At 55.6% G+C, this 19,984-nt stretch overlaps 1 protein-coding gene across 1 annotated transcript in view; it reads left to right on the top strand.

Moving 5' to 3' along the window:
* The first annotated feature begins 568 nt into the window (after window positions 1–568).
* Window positions 569–19,984, top strand: part of LOC129406066 (uncharacterized) — a 36,602-nt gene continuing 17,186 nt past the window's right edge. Inside the window, exons 1-7 of the mRNA XM_055143824.1 lie at window positions 569–621; window positions 11,476–11,566; window positions 14,568–14,682; window positions 16,343–16,614; window positions 18,513–18,600; window positions 18,873–18,960; window positions 19,032–19,116. Of these exons, the coding sequence (XP_054999799.1) occupies window positions 569–621; window positions 11,476–11,566; window positions 14,568–14,682; window positions 16,343–16,614; window positions 18,513–18,600; window positions 18,873–18,960; window positions 19,032–19,116 (792 nt within the window). The remainder of the gene's footprint in view (window positions 622–11,475; window positions 11,567–14,567; window positions 14,683–16,342; window positions 16,615–18,512; window positions 18,601–18,872; window positions 18,961–19,031; window positions 19,117–19,984) is intronic.

The following is a 19,984-nucleotide window of genomic DNA, read 5'->3' as shown; positions in this document are numbered from 1 at the left end:
TCCTTTTGACCAGGCCCCCGTCGCTGACACAGACCTGCTCTGTGCAGGGAAGGGGCTCCAACAACTGTGCACCCCTTCCTTGTGAGCCCCCTCTCGTGATTCCTCTGGGGAACTTGTCACCTCTGTCCCCAAAGACTCATTCCACCTCAGCAAGCCCAAGAAAGTGGGATGCTTCTCTTCAGGTGAAGCCCTCTACACTTCCTGCAGACGGGAACAAGAGGAGTCTGCACCTGGGCCTAGTTCCTTGCTATTGTGGTGGATTTAGAGTGCTCTCTGTCAGGACTCACCTCTTTCTGTTGCTTTCTCTTTCACACATCAGACTTGGTCCAAAGCCCATACCCAGAGACCTGATTGAGATTTACCGTGGTGAGAAAATCATCCCTTGCGCACGGAGATATGTGGAAGACGGTTACGAGGTCCATCTGACTCTCCTAGCTAAGCACGGGGTCTCTTTTGGGGACGGGCAGACGTGACTATGGGTTCGGTGGTGTACTGTGCTGGTCCCCTTGCTGGCCTGGCCAGTGGAAATAGCACGGAGACTTAGTGACCAGTGCTGTCCCCTGATAGCATGTCACCTTCTGATCTTCAGAAGACAGGCTGTGAACACATCCTGTTTGAGAGGTGAGATCTGAAGGAGAAATTTGGGGGTCCGAGATATTGAAGCCGATTGCAGCATAGGGTGTTTTTCCACACAAACAAATAAAATGACTCCTTGGTATAAATTTTAGGGGGTCTTCTGGAATAATCCTCAGGAACCATTGAGGTTCCACCCTCAGTTCTCATCCTCTCTATCCTGGGTTCCTCCCAGGCCCGGAGCTGTGGGGCTGCTCAGGCCTTGCAGTGCCGGGGATGCGTGGGCCACACCCGGTATTGTTCCAGGACCAGGTGGCGCCTGGATGGAACCCGGGTCAGTGCACGTTAAGCTGCTCGCCACCAAGGTCCCATCTCCAGAACCCAGAATATTTCTAGAGGGTCCTGTCAAGGAGCCAGGCTGTTCCATGAGGAGCACGAAGTCTCCCAGAGATCCCCGTGCCCTCCCTGCCTACACTAGGTGCCCAGGTTCCTCTTGCATGCAGCAGCTTCCTTTTCTGGCTGGTGAGATGCCAGTAGGGCTTGATGCTGCCCTCTGGGTTCTCCTGCTCCTGTACCTACTCCTGTAGCTGGAGGGAGCCAAGCCTGGACAGTGTGGAATTGCCCTTTTGAAGAGAATCAATGATGAAGGACAGCGGAAACCCCCCTTCCGCACAAACAGCCCCTAGAGCAGTTGAGCCAGACACTGGCACCAGCCCAGCTGCTCTCCTGGGGCGTCCTTAGAGGAGAATCAGGGAACTTGACCCTGGGGAGTGTGGACATGTCCTGCCCTGGACCTTCCACCTGGGCTTGCTGAGGCCTTCCAGCTGGGGCTCAGGGCAGTGCAGGGTTGGTGACTAGTCACAAGCTAGTTGGGTGGTGGGCTGGCACCAGGAACCAGCGTCGGCTACTTTGTCTCTGCATCCGTGTCAACCACCTTCATGCGACAATTCCAGCAACATCTGTCGTGGGGCATTTGAAAATTTCCTGGTCTCTGCTTCAGAAAGCAACGGCAAGGAGGACATGGCCATGTGGGAGTCCCGGGATCCACCCAGCTTCCCTCTGTCCCTTAGAAAAGAAATGAGGGGAAGAGAGTCCGGGGACTCCAAAGCCTTGGCCAGGGCCAGACCCAGCGGCCCCTGTTGTGGGAAGGAGCAAACAGATGTCAGCCCTTCTGGGCTCATCCCCTCCATTGGACAAGAGCCATTGGATGGAATCTTTGGAGATTGCTGGGTGACAACCTAGTTCTATCTCATGACCCCACACGCTCTGGGAAATCAGGAGCAAATATGACCGGGTCTCTGTCAGTCTTGAGCCCCAGAGCTGTGGTGAAGAAGGAGCTGCTGTCTAAGGTGGCCACAGGGTGCAAGTTCTGGGTCAATAACATGAATGATCGGCACCTCTAGCCACGACCTCCTTTGGAGATTGTCCAAAAGTCATTGATGCTGGTGGGGCAGGAGAGGCACTACAGCTTCAACCAAGAGAACTGCAAGCACATCACCACGGAGCTATGCTATGGTGTTGCCTGCTCTGACCAGGACACCCTGCCATGTCCCTGCACTAAGCAATGTCCCCACTGACTGTGCTGGCCGGAGTTCATTGGGCAGGACTGGACAGAGAGCCAATGTGCCCCTCATAAGTGACACTCAGGCTTGGAGGTGAAGTGATACCAGCCTGGGCTCTGTTCACTCAGGCTAGCACCTGCACGATAGGTGGTATGTGATCCCATGCAGCAGCCACATAGGACTGGATCACAGTGGATGGGTCAGGGAGAGGCCACCTTGCAATGGAGGTGGCTTTTATTCTTAGGGAGAGCCTGACCCTTGACAGAGACCCTAGAAGCCAGGGAATATGAGCTGTGAAGATTGGGCAGAGGAGGGGCTGAGCTGTGGGTGAAGAGGCAGAGCACAAGCCTGGCATCCGGGAGACCCGGGGTCCAACCCAGACACCTCAGGAGCAGGCAAAGCAATACTAGGTGTGGACAGAAGGAAAAAATAGAAGACAGGGAGTTGGGGGGAGCGTGATCATGGCAGAGGACGGAGTTTAGGCCACAGGCACTGCCCACAGCTTGGGCATCTCCTTGCCCCAAGCCCAGGCTCAGTGTCTGCTGGTCAGTGTCACAGTCCACTGGGCACTTTTGTCCTCCAGGGTCAGATTAGCCTCCTGTCTGTTCACGAAAAGCTGATAGTGTTGATCTAAACCAACTTGTCAGTCACTGACAAGGTCCGACTCCCAGTTGCCGTCTCCACGGACAGAGGCTGGACAGAGGCGCCCCCTGGAGGTGGGTCCTGTCTGCTCAGAGGCAGCTGTCCTAGGGCCTCCCTGCTGGTGTCCAGGCTATTGTACCTTGAGACCCTACACTGGGAACACCCCAGAAGGGCACCGAACTTCTTGTAAAGAGATGGAGGCCCCTGGAGAAAGGAGTCATTGGTGCAGTGATGAAACATTTTGGAATGTGGAGCCCAATATTGAGCCCAGGTGGTTACTTAGATTATCTGGGCACCTGGGTGTCCAGAGGATGGCGTGGTGATGGCCCCAAACCATGTTATGTCTCAGGTCACTCTGATAAACTGTGGTGTTGACAGTCTCTTTGAGCTCATCTGGTGGGGCTTCTGTGAGCACATACACAGAGACAGACACAGACAGAGGACCTCTCCCCCCCGAACACACACACGAGCACTGGGGAATCAGCCTCCTTTACTTGTAGTGCTGGAGCACATCTGCCTCACCTTTGCACAATAGCTGTGTTCACCCCCCAAACCTTTCCTCTTAGCCCTGGACTGGGGTTGGATTCTTCTCTCCCCTGATTCAAATGCCCAATGCCACAGACATTGCTGTGTTCTCCTTTGCAATATTTTATTCGATTGTGTTTGCGGTGTTATTTCCTCCTCTTGCCGGAGTCCAGCTCCGGCATGAAGACCATCAACTCAGAGATGAAGCATTGACCAGCAGCTATCGAGGCTGAAGGCCAGGTTTATTCTCAAGCAAGCAGTTTTTATATTCTTAACATACATTTGCCCAGGCACATAGCCAAGTCAAAAGATGTTCTCATGAGTTATACACCAAACAGACATATTTTGTGTTTGTCTCAGGATGTTCTCATTAAAAAATACCAAGTCAGATTATTCCCAAGGTTACTTAGAGCACGAGGAGTATGTACGTGCAGGATGTGTCCTGCTTATCTTGCTGGTAGGTTTTACCTTCAAGGCCCCTCTTTCAAGAGGCCCTCTGCACAGGACTCTCCCAAGCCCCCAGTGCAGGTCATACAAAGTTCATTGTCCCACGCTGGTCTCTAGTCTCTAGTCTATGTGCTCCAAGCAATCCCACTACATCCTCTCTGAACTCCTTAGTGCCCTTCTTGATTGGGCATCTCAGAATCATCCCGATGTGGCTTTGGGCTAGCCTTTTACACTGTGATCTCAGTTTTCTCCCTTGTGAAGTGGAGCACAGGAGATTTATGAAGAAGATTGCTGGGCAGGCAAGCAACCTCAGGGTGTCAGCTGCTCTGCTGAGTACGCTCACAAGGAATATCCTCTGTCCCTCCATGACCATGACAGGTCCCCACCCCACCAGGATCCACTTGTTACTCCAGAATCCCCTTCCGGTGACACCCAGGGTATAACTGCAGTGAAAGCTTCACCTCTGGTGAATAAACAGTCCCGATCCTCATTGAACAGATGAGCCTGAGTGCCCGCTGGATCTGCAGGGGATGAGCATTGGGATAGGATTGATTCCGGTGCCTCAACATCACTCTTGCTCCCCGACTCATGATTGGCCAGTCCCGACCTAGACTTCAGGGCACTCCCCTCTGTCCCACAGCGCCCCCTGTCAGCTTCCTCCGCCTGACCCAACCCAGAGACTGCGTGTCCCTCCCACAGCGGACACCCACAGCTCCTCTCTTACTGCTGCTCCCTGTCGGGCAGCGCTTCCTTCTCTCGAGTGTCCTGCCCCCTCAGGAGCCCCTCCCGGCCTATCTGCTTCTCGGAGGGTTCCGCTGAAGAGGATACGGGCCAGTTGGGCCCTCCTGGGTGACGTCTGCGGGTGTGTGTGTAGTGGCTGGAGCCTTATACCAGTGGCCCTCTTCTGCTGAAGGTGGAGAAGAAGAAAGATGCTTAGAATCGCTTAGATATAAAGGTGCCTATCACCGAGGAGTTCTGATCTTTCCTGTAATGATCCCACCCCCTCACACACACACTAACAAGAATGTGGTAAGCCCCTGTAACCCACTATCGGCACAGCCTAGGGGGTTGGGTCTGGCCTTTTGGTCACCCTGATGGATCCTTGGGGTTCATTTCAGGTAGTGCATTGGGGGCCCCGCAGCCCATATAGACCCCAGCATGTGAGCCCCAAAGTTCCTAGGGAGCCCCAGGCCACAGGCACAGGGGCGTGTCTCGGGGAAAGGGCTGGAGCTGGGTTAGGTGGCGGTCCGGGTGGGACTTGAGTTCCTGTGACAAGGCGACCCACTTTCTCCCCTCAGGGGCCTCTCAGCCGACTCAAGCCTAGGCTGCTGTAAGACAGCAGGAATGTACCCATGATCCTGATGCCGCCTGCGCTGCCCCTTCCTGCTGGTGGACAGAGAAATAAAGGGCTGGACTCCAGGGTCTACATCTGTGTCCATCTTTCTCCTGCAGGACACGGGTCCTTCCACAGAAGCACGGGGACATGCCCATCCCGATGGGCAGGTACAGAACCCAGGGCCCGTGGCCAGCGCTGTGTGTCCTTGCGGCCGTGACCGGCTGCGGCCCCAGTGCCCGCTGCTCCTGCTGACCCTGCAGGATCCCCCGTTTTCTCAGCTCTCCCGTCTCACCATGTCTCTCCTCTGTGGCTCCCCCTGCTCTTGCTCAGGGCCCCTGCTTCTTTTTTTTTTTTAAAAAAAAACTTTGAATAGTTCCTTTTTTAAAATTTTTATTCTTTTTATTGAATCACCATGAAAAAAGTTACAAGCTTTCAGGTTTAAGTCTCAGTCATGCAATGATCAAACCCCCATCCTTTCACCAATGCACATGTTCCACCAACAACAACCCTAGTATACACCCCTCCCAGCCCCCCCACCTGTGTGGCTAATGATCTTCACTTTACTCTCTCTTTACTTTGATTACATTAAATTTTTCAACAAAAACTAACTATTATTATTTGGAATTTTCCACCAACAATCAAACCTGCGGAAAAGACATCATTTGATAGTTTGTTTTCCATCGATTGCTAAGAATGAAGAATATATGAGCTCACGTGGCCGCTGTTGCGGCCGCGTAGTTTTGGATGTCTGATATTTTAGTAATTAAGTCCAGAGAGATTTCTGTCAGAAATCTCCGAAAGAAAAGGCCGAGAGAGAAAAACCTTTCCCTCCAGGGGTGGCATGGGGTTGTAGCTCAGTTCACAGTCAAGATGCATTTCTGTAAGAAGCTACTGGGTGCCAAAAGTTAGTAGGCCTCTGGGATCATAGTCTTTTAGGAGCAGAGGAGCCATTTCGTGTGCGGTCGCTCCGGATATCCCTGGGGCCCCTGCTTCTCCCCAAAATGTCTTGTACAGCCTCCTGGGGCCTCTGTCCTGCCTCCACCCCTCCCCCACTCCCCCACAGGCTCCCACAGGGTTCCCGAGAGAACGTGATTGACTGAGCATCCCCACACCGAGTCCAATGATTCGCTGCTGGTGGATCAGGTGACCCTCTGCTGAGCTCCAAGGGCAGAGCAGAGCCCTAGGCTTCACCCCCAGTGTCAGCGATGTTACTGTGAGGGGTGTGTGTGCTGTGAGCCCTGTGGGGCGTCTTGGCGTGGGGCAGCCGCGTAGGGGTGAAGCCTCACCAGTCCAGGCCCCTGGAGAGTAATGGGACTCGGGACTGTACCCCGAAGACATTCATGGTTGCAGTTAGCGGTGGAGCATACATCTCTTCTTAGACATCATCAGGTCCAACGTGTTTGCAAACTTAAACTCATAATTATTATTATTATTATTATTATTATTTTGATTTCTTTGGTCTCAAATGCATAACTGTTTAGAGGGTTTCAGGAGCACTTCCTGAACCAAAATTTCTGTGTTTTCCCGGCCTACAGATTATTGTCTTGGCAGCCCCCCTTTCTGTACTTGTCAGAAGGTCAATATCTGTGAGAGACCCACTGTGGGTGCAGACCCGGTTCTGTGACCAGAGTTTGTCCGCTTGGTGCAGCTTAGCTGAGCGGACTCCTTCCCCCACACACTCCCCAGTCCCTTTTTGGAACGTCTGTGGTGACTGTTGTCCTTGACATAGACAGAAGGCAGGGGGAAGTGGGACCATGACTCCCAAGTTGCCGCACAGTGCTCCCTGGTCACCTGATTCTTGGTCATGATAGCTCACCCAACTGTGGGACACTGAGCCCCTCTATGGCCCACAGGCTGACCAGCCACTCTCTCACCGAGCTCAAAGCCATAACTTGGGACAGGGACGGCTTGGTTTTGCTGGAACTTATGGACCTCTGTCATACCCCCAAAAGATTTTATGACTGGCTTTGAGGCATGAGGTGCCAGAGGTTTATTGTCAATGGTCCCAAGTCTTCCCTGGGAGGTCGTGTGGAAGAAAGCCCAGGGAACACTTACAGCCTGTCTCCTGTCCCCTTGTGAGGTGGCCTAGAGCCCAGGTCTCCTTTGTTCCATTTCCAGAGCAGATATGAGCCTTCTGCTAGGTTAAGGGCCCCCCCAAACTGAAAGTGGCCTTAGCTATCACCCATATAATCTCAGTAATAGCCATGACCCAGAGACTCACAAATAAATCTCAGCTAGCTGAACAAGCTGCAGAAATGCCTCCAGACCCCGAGCCAGGCTAAGTCTCATCCGGGGCAGCCCAGAGGGGTGGGTGAGTCTCCACCCTGCCCAAACAGAGCCCCAGCAGCTGAAAACCTACAGAAGTCAATTGACATCATGCTCATGGCCAATCACCACAGGCTTGGATGATCCTCATCCATGAGGGAATCTGCTGAGAAACTCCAGTATGAAGATTTTGTGACCAAAATGTCCAGGCTTTCACGGAGTCAGGGATAATAACCTCCCTCCATCTCCCTGTGCTTCCATAAGCTTGGCAGTCATGCCCACGAACTGCCTCTGGGGCCATATAAGGTCATTAACTCACATGATTCAAAAACCTCAGAAGAGATCCACAAGCTGGAGAAATATCGCTGGACCCCCAAATCACTATCCAATTGAAAATTGAACTCCAGTGTGTCACCCAATTTAACAGTTTAGAATTCCTGGAGCAGATGTGGCCGTGGGACATCTCATTCTCTACACCAGTGCTATGCTGGGAGTAGCACACGACATTAGCACACAAGACTCAACATTTAGGCACATGTTGTTAAATCTCATACAAAGGCTCAATGGCTCCCAGGTGAGATACAACAATCCTCACACACTTTCTTCTAAAGAAAAACTTTTTAAGATCATTTTTAGCAGATTATCCATAGAAGCAATACAAAATAAGTTAGTTAGGGCCTGCTACTGGGGCAGGCTTGGGTTGTGGCTGGGAAAATTTTATAGAATGATAATGGGAAGGTATAGTGGTGCTGTGGATGATGATGGAATATTGAATGCAATAAATTATTGTGAACAACTGAAAATAATTAAAAGAGGCCTTCCACATTATTATTCCTCTTCCTGACTCTCTCTTGCCTCCCCTATCACAAACTTGAGCATTATTACAAAGCTGCCACCACAGCACAGTTCTGGTCCCAGGCTCACCCCCACACTGATCCATGGAAGCCCCATTTTCGTGTCCTGCCTGAGAGCAGACAGTCAAGACAGAACTCATTGGCATGGACCCCGAGCCTCACAGGGGTGGAGGTAAATGTGTTTGTGGCAGGGCCATTAGCGGTGCCTAGAGGGCACGCTAGAACTGAGCCCGGATATTCTGTCTCCAGACAGGGAGGCCCAAGAGACAGACTGGGTGAGCGGCCTCCCCCCAAAACCTGCAGAGTGTGGGCATGAGCCTGGCATGGGACAGCCGGGTAGGGGGCCTGGTCGGGAGAGGCTGGAATAGGCGTCCTCAATAAAGTGGGGCAGCTGCTAGCGCTCTCTGCACCCTGTTACCTGCCAGGGGCTGCCTGAGCACCTCCCCCTGCACCCACAACCGGGGCCGCACAGAGACTGAGCCCTAGGACAGTCCATGGCACACCTGAGAACCCTCTCCTCCTTCCTGTGTCCCTGTTTCCTGACTCAAGCCGCCTCTAGAACATACTTTGGAATGGTGGATGTAAACAGCGATCCATGAGCTCTGTGTGGAGGAGGGGGAGGGGGACAAGGGGAACGTTCCTGTGTCCATCCAGCAGCCCCAAAGCTCCAAAGTGGCACAGATGCACCTAGAAATGTGAAGGGATGACATTCAATGATGAGCTTGTGCTCAGAGGGCTCAGTCAATGAGGAAATACTTTGGTGGGTCCCTCCAGGAGTCCCGTCGGAAGGTCCCTAGAGACCAGAGCCAGGAGTAGCCCCAAAGCATCTCTCATGGCAAAAAGGAAGACAGGAAAAAAGCAAAACACACCAAAGAAGAACAAGAGGTCAGCAAGGTGGCCCTGCATCAGGGATGCAGGTTTGATCCTGGCACTGCCCCTGGGTACTGGCTCCAGGCATCTCTAGGTGAGGCCCAGAGGCTGTAGCTCACATTGAGAGGCCCTTGCCATGAACTCATTGGCTAGGAGTCCCATGCGGGCACTGGGTTCCCAGGGCACTGTCTGTGAGACCATCTGTGCTTGAGACTTACAATATCAGCCCCACGGCCTAGGAATGCGTGTGAGGGGCCACAGTCTGTTCTGTGAAAGTCTGACCGAGCAGACCTGATGAGCGGCTGGGCTGGGAGCGTGTGGAGGTGCTGAGCACGAGGCTGGCCCTGAGAGGCCGGGGACCCTCCCACTCCCTGCCCTGCACAGCTGCTGCCCGCGGGTTCTTGAGCTGTGCCCAGGCCGGAAACTGTGAGGTCAAGGGCCTCTGAGCAGTGCGGGCCGTGCTGGATGGTCATGGACGCTTAGAGGGGTGCAGGGACCCCTGGTGTGCAGCCTTGTGGGCGTCTGACGTGGGAAGGGGCAGTTCCGTGAGAGCAGGCCCCTCACTGCGGGCTCAGCTTCACTCTGGGCAGTCGGGGTCAGAGGAGAATTGCCGAGCACTCCGGACCCGAATTGGGGCCAGCAACACCGGGGAGCCGGAAGGAGGAGGTGCCGCCAGCACACCTTCTCCAGATGGAACCCTAGCGACACTGAGCAGCAACTAACACGGCTCCAGGATTCGGGATTGGGACACATCCGAGTCGCGGGGGGGCACTGGAGTGGGCCGGCGCCAGCCCAAAACTCCAAGTGGTCCCGGCCACTGGAAGTCACGCCCTCGACCCACCCTCGGTGCCATCTTGCTGACACAATCCACAGAGAAGCGGCAGGCATTCTGGTGAGCAACGCGGCCCGGAAAATGCTCTGGACCCGAATTCGGGCCAGCAACACCGGGGGCCCGGAAGGAGGAGGTGCCGCCAGCACACCTTCTCCAGATGGAACCCTGGCGACACTGAGCAGCAACTAACACGGCTCCAGGATTCGGGACTGGGACACATCCGAGCCGCGCGGCCGCTAACACGGCCGCACGACCTTTTCTAAAATCTGAAAACATACAATCTTTTATTTTATTTTATTTTATTTTTTTTGCTTTTTGGGTCACACCTGGCGATGCACAGGGGTTACTCCTGGCTCTGCACTCAGGAATTACCCCTGGCCATGCTCAGGGGACCATATGGGATGCTGGGATTTGAACCCGGGTCGGCCGCGTGCAAGGCAAACGCCCTACCCGCTGTGCTATCTCTCCAGCCCCAGAAAACATACAATCTTTTAATGGAAAACTAATTATCAAATGCCTCCTTATTAGGGTTATCTTGTTTGGGGATATAACTCCCACAACAATAGTGAGTTTTGTGATGAAATATGGAACGTAATCAAGGTGAAGAGAAAATAAAGTGAAATTAATCAGTTATACAGTTGGGGTGGGGGATGGGGGGTATACCGGGGATTTTGGTGGTGGAATATGGGCACTGGTGAAGGGATGGTGTTTGAATACGGTATAACTGAGACATAAACCTGAGAACTCTGTAACTTTCCACATGGTGATAAAATTTTTTAAAAAATAAAAATTAAAAAAAAAAAAAGAATTGCCGAACACTAGCGTGAGAGTCAGAGATTGGCAGTTGGGGATGGCAGCGCCCTGAGAAGTTTCTGGTACACGCTGTTCTCACCAGGAAGAGCGATTCGATACTCTAAGCCCGGCTTCTTCTAATCAAAGTCTGTCACAGGTCTGAACTCTCATTGGAGGAGCATGAGGCTTGTTCAGGGCGTCCCAGGGCTACAACCAGTGCTGCTCAGGGAGCCCATGAGGACCCATTAGGGCCGTGTGGGGCCATGTGGGGCTGTGTGGGGTCAGGCTTGGACCCCAGGCAGGCGCTGCAGCTCTTGGTGGCCCCTCCCTGTCTGTCTAAAGCTGTTACTCGGCACAGAGCCTGACTGATACAATTCATGGTTCTTGCTGCAGCCTGTGGGGACTACGCCCTGTGTCCACACTAGGTGGCAGTGGGTTGGGGTTTCCGAGGGTGTGGATGTGTTTCTGGGTGTGGGGCAGCTGGGCGAGCGGCCTGGTCTCTGAAGAGTTCTGGCCAGCAGGTGCTCTGGTCCCCTCGGGGTGCTGGAGAGCACGCGCCAGAGACTCCATCTCGTTCCCCAAGGAATTTCCCTCCCTTCACACTTTGATGCTCTCATCCAGCCTCTCCGCAGGGCTAAGAAATGTCCCCATCACTGAGGGTTTAGTGTCAACCAGGTGCTGACCCTGATGGGAGGGAACAAGGAAGCGGGGAACTTCCCGCATCACGGAGTGAGGGGCAGCGCTGCACTGGGGTCACCTGTGTTTCACACACCACAGGCCGGGCCAGCGATGGCATCAAACTGCCATAGTCACCATCTTCATCACCATCTTCATCATCATCATCATCATCATCACCATCATCATCAGTGTGACCAGTGTCCTGCATCTGAGTTCCGGTTCCCGCCCCTCCCCCACCTCCCCTGTCTGCCTTTGCTGCTTCCTCCCCCAGCCCCAATGACCACAAGTTCCCGAAGTAAGATGCCCGGGGTGGGGGGCCTTCTCAGTCTGTTGGTACTGAATAAACTTTTCTATTGGCAGCACCGTCTGGGGTATATAGGCCTGCTGGTGCCAAGGGGTAGGAATGTGTGTCCGGGAATAGGGATCAAGTCCCTGAGGACCTTGGTTCTGACCTGTGAAGTGTGTCCTGCTCAGGGCGGGGAGTTTGGGGGCTGAGTGTGGGGCTCCTTGATGCACCACCGTCCAGCCCAGACTCTCCCCTCCCTCCCTCACTCCTGCTGCCCCTTCTCTCCCTCCCATTCTCTCCCTGCACACTGGGTAGAGGGATGGGGGTTGGGCCCCTCCTGCTCTGGGCTCAGATATCCCTCCTGGTGGTGCTCAGGGGACCATAGACAGTGCCTGGGTGGAACTGGGTCAGATGCATCTGAGTCAAGTGCCGTGCCCCCTAGACAGTGTCCAGCCCCCAGACGGGCTGACTTTGGCCTCTGCCCTGACCTCGACCAACACATCTTCCACTCATCTTCTGCTATCTGATGTCTCCTCTCTCTGACTCATTTCTTGGTCCAGGAGCCCTTAGGGCAGGGCCTGCCCTGCTTGGAGAAGGAAATGGCAGCTTTGACAGGAAATGCTGAGCAGAATGTAAAATATTAACATGGTTGGGGGAGGGGGTGAAAGAGAAATTGAAAGTGTTTGAGAGTAAACAGAATTGCGCTGCACTTAAACCTCAGACCGGGCCAGCAGGTAACTCGGAGGCAAGATAGCGGCCTCGGTAAGTGTCCAGGAAACTGTGCCGTTAGTCTGGTGTGTTTGGGCAGGAGAGTGTCCGGGTGAGGTGCGGCTGTGTGCAGGGTCAACAGTGGGTTGGCTGTGTCTCCAGCTGTGTCTCAAGGCCTCAGAGCAGCTCTGAGGGTGGCCTTAACCCCTCAGACACCATCGTCCCTGGAGCCTCAGGGACTGCGTGGCACCATGTCCTGGGCCAGGGGCACTGCCTGAGACCCCACAGGCACCCGACTCCCATCTGGCAGTTCAGTTAGTGGGGACTGTGGGGACGTTCCTAGGGCTGACGGTGCCAGAGCTGCTTGGCCTGGGCGGGTCAGGATGGCGGCTCAGGGAGGACCCCAACCATCCACCTCCTCTCTCCCTGCTCTGTGTCAGTGGGACAACTGTGGGAGGGGCCCAGAAAGATGATCCAAGGGGTAGAGTCAGGACATCGGCCCTGACCCCCCACCAAACCCTGCCTCCTTCTTTGATTCCTGCACCCGGGGTTCCCCCCTCAGCTGCTCTGCTCCTGCTCAGGAACAGGCACCCCTGATCTGGTGCCCAGAGTACAATCGTGAGGAAATGCCTGAGCTACTAACTTGCTGTTTGGGGTCAGCACTTCCGCATTCCCTGGAGGGGGCGAAGGAACTTCAAAGGGCGCTAGGACCCGCTCACTGCGATATCTTGGGTGGATTTTTCCCTTTGGGTTTTCTGTTCTTGCCACCGTCCTTTGTGTTTCTTGTGTCCCTTTGTGTGTTTCTTGTCATTTCCCCACAGCGCCTGGTCTGGAATAATTTCTGACATTTCCAACAAAAGGCCTGATGCTGGGACTTCCCGGGTCTCCCCCAGTTTAGATGCCGGTCACCTAGTGGGGACGACTCTCTCACAGAGTCAGAGCAGGTCTTTTCCTAGTTGAAAAGAGATTGGATGAGGGCAAGGGCAGAACAGGGCATTTTCTCTCAGAAACATGAATAGGAGGGAGGAGTGATCATCTGTAGGACTCGGCCCTTTCCCTAATAATCACTGGTTTGAAACTCTGCGTGTGAAGAGTGAAAGGCAATACCTTGGTTATGACTCACCCTCTGCCCATTTTGAGTCTGAGCTTGAACCCCGATATCTCTTCTGCTTAACCCTCGAGTCTCTGGTCCTACTGGGCATGACCGTGACTGCAGGGGACACAGCAGTTTTGGTGTGAACTTTGATGCCCATCATTTATGACACAGGCGCACCTGAGCACAGTTGAGGGACAGTAAAAGTCTGCAGTGCAACGAAGGCTGAATCGAAGACAGCAGATCTCATGGGTGGGGGACAGTCCTCGGTAAGTCTCCAGAGGGGCTGTAGCGATAGCACAGCGGGTGGGGCGTTTGCGTTGCACGCGGCCAACCCGGGTTCGATTCCCAGTATCCCATATGGTCCTGTGAAGGGCCCCCATTCTGCAGGGACCAGGGTACAGTCTCCTGCTCATGCCGCTCCACAGGGGCACAGCCCCCCAAGCTCTCCAGCTCCCCCTGGACTCCCCCATCTGCCTCTTGCCTGGACCCAGATTGCAGCTGCCCCGGGCTGGTCTCTGGTTGTGGGGGTCTCAGCGTGCATGGGGGGAAACACTCAGATACAGTCTTGGCGTCTCTCCCGGGGGAGGGTCTGACAGGCTCCTGCCCTTCCTGAACCTGAGTCCCCTCCTCTGTGGGGGCAACTCTGACTTCCGGGAGTGAGGCCCATGTGGGCAGGGGTTGAGCTCAGTGTCCGCAGGCTGGCCTGGGGGTCAGAACACGAGGTCACCCCGGGACCAACAGATGGGGGATGATGTTCTGAGGGAGCATCTAGACCTGGTGACCAGGCCTCCCTCGCTGACATAGACCTGCTCCGTGCAGGGAGGGAGGTCCCATCCACTGTGCACCCCTCCCTTGAACCTCTCTCATGTCTCCTCTGGGGACCCTGTCTCCCTGTCCCCAAAGGCTCATCCCCAGCCCAGAAACCACAGGAAAGTGGGGCTACTCTCATGGTGAGGGAAGCCCCCTCCTTTTTATTACTAGCAGGGGGAATATTGGACATATGAGGCTGGGCTGGGCTCCTTGCAGATGTGGTGGTTGTAGAATGTTCTAGAACCTTTCCTGCCAAGGACTCACCTCTATCTGTCTCTTTTTCTTTTGCAGAACCAAGAAGTTCCTGATCCCAAACCCGGAGACCTGATTGAGATTTTCTGCAATGGTTACGAGCACTGGGCCGTGTATGTGGGAGACGGTTATGTGGTCCATGTGACTGATGTTGGTGAGGACGGGGTCTCTGTAGAGGATGGGCTGAGGTGACTGTGGATTTGGTTCACACTGTGCTGGTCTACCCTGCTGGCCTGGTCATGGGCACAGTCATCGAGGCCACATGACCATGGCTGTCCCTTGTAGGTCCATCAGCTGCTGATCTCCTGTAGCAGGAAGTTCCTGGACAGGCTGTGGACACGTCCAGTTAGAGAGTGGGGGTCATTCTGCCTTGTTCCGGGGACACAGCCCTTCCCGCGCCCAGTATCCTGTGTAGCTGGTGATCTGCAGGGACAGGGGGTACAGGAAGCAGGGGCTCCCAAACACTCAGTACTGCCCAGGGTCACAGAAGGAGCATGGCCCCCACCCCAGGGAGCTGCACGGTGGACCCTGGTCCCCGCCCACTGACTGTGGGTGTCCCTGTGTCCCTCCCTCCTCTCAGATGCACCCTCTGTGGCTTTAGGATGAAGCGCCCTGGGGTGGGGGTGGCAGTAGGGAGGGCGGGGTGGCCTTGGCAGGGCTGAGCCACCCTCCTCCCTACAGGAAGTACAAATTGTAAACTTATAGAGGGCTTCTGGATGGGTGCTCAGGAGGCCTCAAGGCCCCACACATGATTCTTCGAACTCTCTGTCTGGGATTCCTCCCTGGCCTGAGGCTGTGGGGCTGTTCGGGCCCTGCAATGTGGGTGGGGGGTGCTCAGATAGAACCCAGATCAATGCACGCCTAGCCTGTACCTCAAACCATGTCCCATCTCCAGAACCCCGAATATTTCTAAGGTGTCCCAGGATGGAGCCCAGGGCTGTCCCATGAGGGGTGCGGGCTACCGTTGAGCCCTGTGCCATCCCTGCCCACTGTCAGTGCCCAGGTTTCTCTGCTGCCTGTAGACTCCCCTCTGACCAGGTGAGATGCCAGCTGGACCCAATGCTGCCCTCTGGGTTCTCCTGTGAACCCAGCTGTTCCCACAGCCTGAGGGAGCCAGGCCTGACAGTGTGGAATTGCCCTTTGGAAGATAATATATGGTGAAGGACATCGGAAACACCTCCTCCCGCACAGACAGCCCCAAGAGCAGCTGAGCCAGACATTGGCACCAGCCCAGCTGCTCTCCTGGGATATCTTTTGGGAAGAATCGGGGAACTTGAACCTGAGAAGTATGACATCTCCTGCTGTGGACTTTCTGCCTGGGCCTGCTGAGGCTTCCCAGCTGGAACTCAGGGCAGTGCAGGGTTGGTGACCGGCCACAAGCTAGTTGGATGCTAGGCTGGGACCAGGAGCCAGTGTCGGCCAACTTGGCTGTGTCCCTGTCACCCACCTTCATGTGCAGTTCCAGCAACATCCTGTTGGGGCATTTGAAGAACTCAAGGCCTCTGCTTCAGAACCAGCAGTGGGCGAGGACCTGGGTCAGGGAGGAGGGCATGGCCGTGTGGGAGACAGGGTTCCTCCCAGCGTCCCTCTGTCCCTTAGCAAAGAAATGAGGGGAAGAGCGTCCAGGGACTCCAAAGCCTTGGCCAGAGGCCCAGGCCCAGTGGTCCCCCTTGTGCGTCGGAGCCGGGGGATGTCAGCCCTTCTGGGTTCATCCCCTCCCTGGGGACAGGGGCCATGGGGTGACTTATTTGAGGAAGGAGTTTCCCTGGGGTTGTGCAGGGTTGACCACTGAGTCCTCTCTTGTGACCCCACAGATGGTGGGCCTTCAGGAGTGAATTTCTCCGGGTCTCCATCGGGCTTGAGATCCCGAGCTGTGGTTAAGAAGGACCTGCTGTCCAAGGCGGCCGCAGGATGCCCGTACAAGGTCAATAACAAATACGATGAAGAGATCGGTGCACGGCCTGTTGAGGAGATCGTCCGAAGGGCCTTGGCAAGGGTGGAGCAGGAGAGGAACTACAACCTCCTCTATGAGAACTGCGAGCACTTCGCCACAGATATGCGCTACAGAATTGCCCGCTCTGACCAGGTGTGTCCCCGTCCCCAGCGCTGTCCCCACTAACTGTGCTTACCAGAGGGTGATTGACCAGACAAACAGAGAGCCAGTGTGCCCCTTCCGAAGTCAGTGTCAGGGTGGGAGGTGAAGGGACACCAGCTCAGACTCTGTAGATGAAGATGAGCTCTACCCATCACCGGCGAGAAGCAGGTTCTATCACCCATTTCACAGATGAAAAAACCAAGGTCCACAGTGCTCAGCTATATGTTTACTCAGCCTACTGCCTGCATGGAGGGTGGGATGTGACCCCAGGGCACCAGCCACACAAGTCTGACCGCCCTGGAGGGGTCAGGGATAGGAGACCATGCAGTGAAGGTACATTTTATTCTTGGGGTGAACCTGACCCTTGACAGGAATCCTAGAGCCCAGGAATCATGGGCTGTGAGGATTGGGCAGAGGAGGGGCTGGGATGTGGTTCAAGGGGCAGAGCACATGCCTGGCATGCGGGATACCGTGGGCTGCACCCCAGGCACCTCAAGGGCAGGCAGAGCAATACTAGGTGGGTCCTGTCTGCTCAGAGCAGTGCCCCTTGGTCCTCCCTGCTGGTCTTCCGATGCTGAACAAAGAGCTAGACTAGATACCCCCCTCTTAGATGGGCACAGCGCTCTAGTGTACGGAGGAGATCACGGACAGAAGGTTCGGGGGTGAGGGGAACCCACACCTTTGGAAATGAGGAGCCAAGGATGGAGCCCAGGCAGTCGCTGAGACTGTTCTAGGCATCTGGGTGCCGAGGCGACAGTATAGTGCTGTCCCCGGCCGGGTTTTGTCTCTGGGAAACTTGGTTGAACTGTGAGTTGACATCCTCTTTAAGTGCATCTGAGGAATTGCTATGAGCACATGCATGTGCACACAGAACACACACAGCCACACACACACACACACACACACACACACACACACACACGAAGTCAACACTTTAGTTGTGGCCCTGGAGCACATCCGGCCTCACCCTTGCAAAGGAGCTGCCTTCACCCCTGAACCACTTCCTCTTCCCACGGAGGGTGGTTGGATTCTTCTCTCCCCTGACTCAAACTTCCAAGGCCACAGACATCGTGTTTGCCTTTGCAATACTCTTTGTTTCCTGTTTGGATGCTATTTCTCTGTCCCTGATGTCCTGAGTGCACCCCTTGAGTGGGGCATCACTGGGCCCTTCACTGAGAGATTTAGGGGGCACTGGAATTTATGAAGAGCGTTGCTGGGCAGCCGGGACAAACAGCTTCTGTAGACACTGCTGACGTCGTGTGTTCAAGGCCCCCATTTCTACTGAGAGGACAGGGGGCACCCTTATGGTGACAGGTGCTCTGCTGAGTGTGTCCACCCCAGGGAACATCCTCTGTCCCTCCTGAACCATGACGGGTCTCCACTCCCGCCAGGATCCACTTCCTACTCCAGAATCCCCTTCTGGTGACACCCGGGGGATAACTGCAGTGAAAGCTTCATGTCTAAAGGAACAAACAGTCCCGGCCCTGGTGCAGCAGATGAGCCTGAGCGCGCACTGGGATAGGATTGTTTCCGGTGCCTCAGCAGCCCCCTTGCTCCCCGGCTCCTGATTGGCCAGCCCCAACCGAGACTTCAGGGCACTACTCCCTTCCCCACAGCGCCCCCTGTCGGCTTCCTCCACCTCTACAAGCCCCAGGCCCGTGTGTCCCTCCCGAGTGTCCCCAGCGGACACCCACAGCTCCTCTCCCACTGCTGCTCCCCGCTGGGCAGCGCCTCCTTCTCTCGAGGGTTCTGCCCCCTCGGAAGCCCCTCCGGCCACTCTGCTCCCCCCGGGTTCTGCTGAAAAGGACACGAGACAGCTGGTCCCTCCGAGTGACGGCCACTGGTGGTGGCCGGAGCCTCTCGCCAGTGACCCTCTTCTCCTGCTGCAGGCGGAGTATCCCTTTCATGCTTTGGTAGATAGACTTGGTGTGAGAAACATCACTGCTGTACGGAGTACTGTGCAGGAAACGGAAAGAGGTAAGAACCTCCAACCCCGACGGCCGGCCTAGCCAAGGGGCTTGGGTCTGGCCTCTCGGTCACCCTGATGGACCCCTGGGGCTCATTTCAGGCAGTGCAGGTGGGGGCCCTGCAGCCCATCTGGACCCCAGTGTGTTAGCGCTAAAGTTCCTAAGGAGCCCCAGGCCACAGGGACGGGGGCGCCTCTGGGGGGAGGGGCTGGTTTGGGCTAGGGGAGTGGCCCGGGTGAGACTCGTGTTCATGTGGCAAGGAGACCTGCTCTCTCTCCTCAGGGGACTCTCAGCCGACTCAAGCTCGGGCCACTGTCCGGCGCTGGGACGTCCCCACCCACCAATGCCCGCGGCGCACTGTCTCTCGCTGGTCCGGCACACGGAGCTTTAATAAAGGCCTGGACTCCGGTGTCTGCGTCTGTGTCCGTCTTTCTCCTGCAGGACGAGGGTCCTTCCACAGACGCTCGGGGACAGGCCCATCCCGATGGGCAGGAACAGGATCCAGGGCCTGTGTGTCCACGCGACAGTGACCGCGTGCAGCCCCAGTGCCCGCTGCTCCTGTTGCCCCCGCAGGATCCGCCCGCTTTCTCGGCTCTCCCCGTCTCTCCCCGTCTCTCCTCTGTGGCTCCCCCTGCCCCAGCCCGGGGCTACTGCTCCTCCCCACAGGGTCCTGCACAGACCTCCCGGGGCCTCTGTCCCGCTGGCCCTACCCCACTCACAGGGCCCCCCCGCCAGATTTCTGAGAGAACGTGATTGGCTGAGCGCCCACACACTGAGCCCGCTGATTGGCTGCTGGTGGGTCAGGTGGCCCTCCCCTGGGCTCTGAGGACAGAGCAGAGCCCTGGGCTTCACCCCAGTGTCAGTGATGTTACCATGAGGGCTGCGTGTGCTGCGAGCCCTGTGGGGGACCCTGGCAAGGGGCAGCAGGGTAGGGGCGAAGGCAGCGCCAGTCTGGGGCTCTGTGCCCCGCAGTCTTTCACGGTCGCAGTTACTGGTGGCGCATGAGTCTCTTCTAAGATAGGGGTCACCAGGACCAAGGTGTTTCAAACTTAAACTCATTGTTGTTGTTGTTATTATTATTATTATTTATTTTCCTTAGTCTCCAATACATGACTGTTTAGATGGTTTCAGGAGCATTGCCAGAACCGAATGGCATTTGTTCTCTCTGCCCAGGATTATTGTCCTGGCAGACCCCCTTTCTGCACTTCTCAGAAGGTCCGTATCTGTGAGGGACCCACTGTGGGTGCAGACCCGGTTCCGGGACCAGCTGGGTGCAGCAGAGCTGAGCCTTTCTTGGCTGAGTCCTTTCTTGGACATGTCTGAGTGACTGTGGCCCTGCACCGTGGACAGGAGGGTGGGGGTGCGGGATCAGGACCCCAAGTTGCCACACAGTT

Source organism: Sorex araneus, chromosome 6, assembly GCF_027595985.1.
Source record: "Sorex araneus isolate mSorAra2 chromosome 6, mSorAra2.pri, whole genome shotgun sequence".
In the NCBI taxonomy this organism is placed as follows: domain Eukaryota; kingdom Metazoa; phylum Chordata; class Mammalia; order Eulipotyphla; family Soricidae; genus Sorex; species Sorex araneus.
Note: the sequence above shows the minus strand (reverse complement) of the source record. Positions and strands in the feature narration are given on the sequence as shown.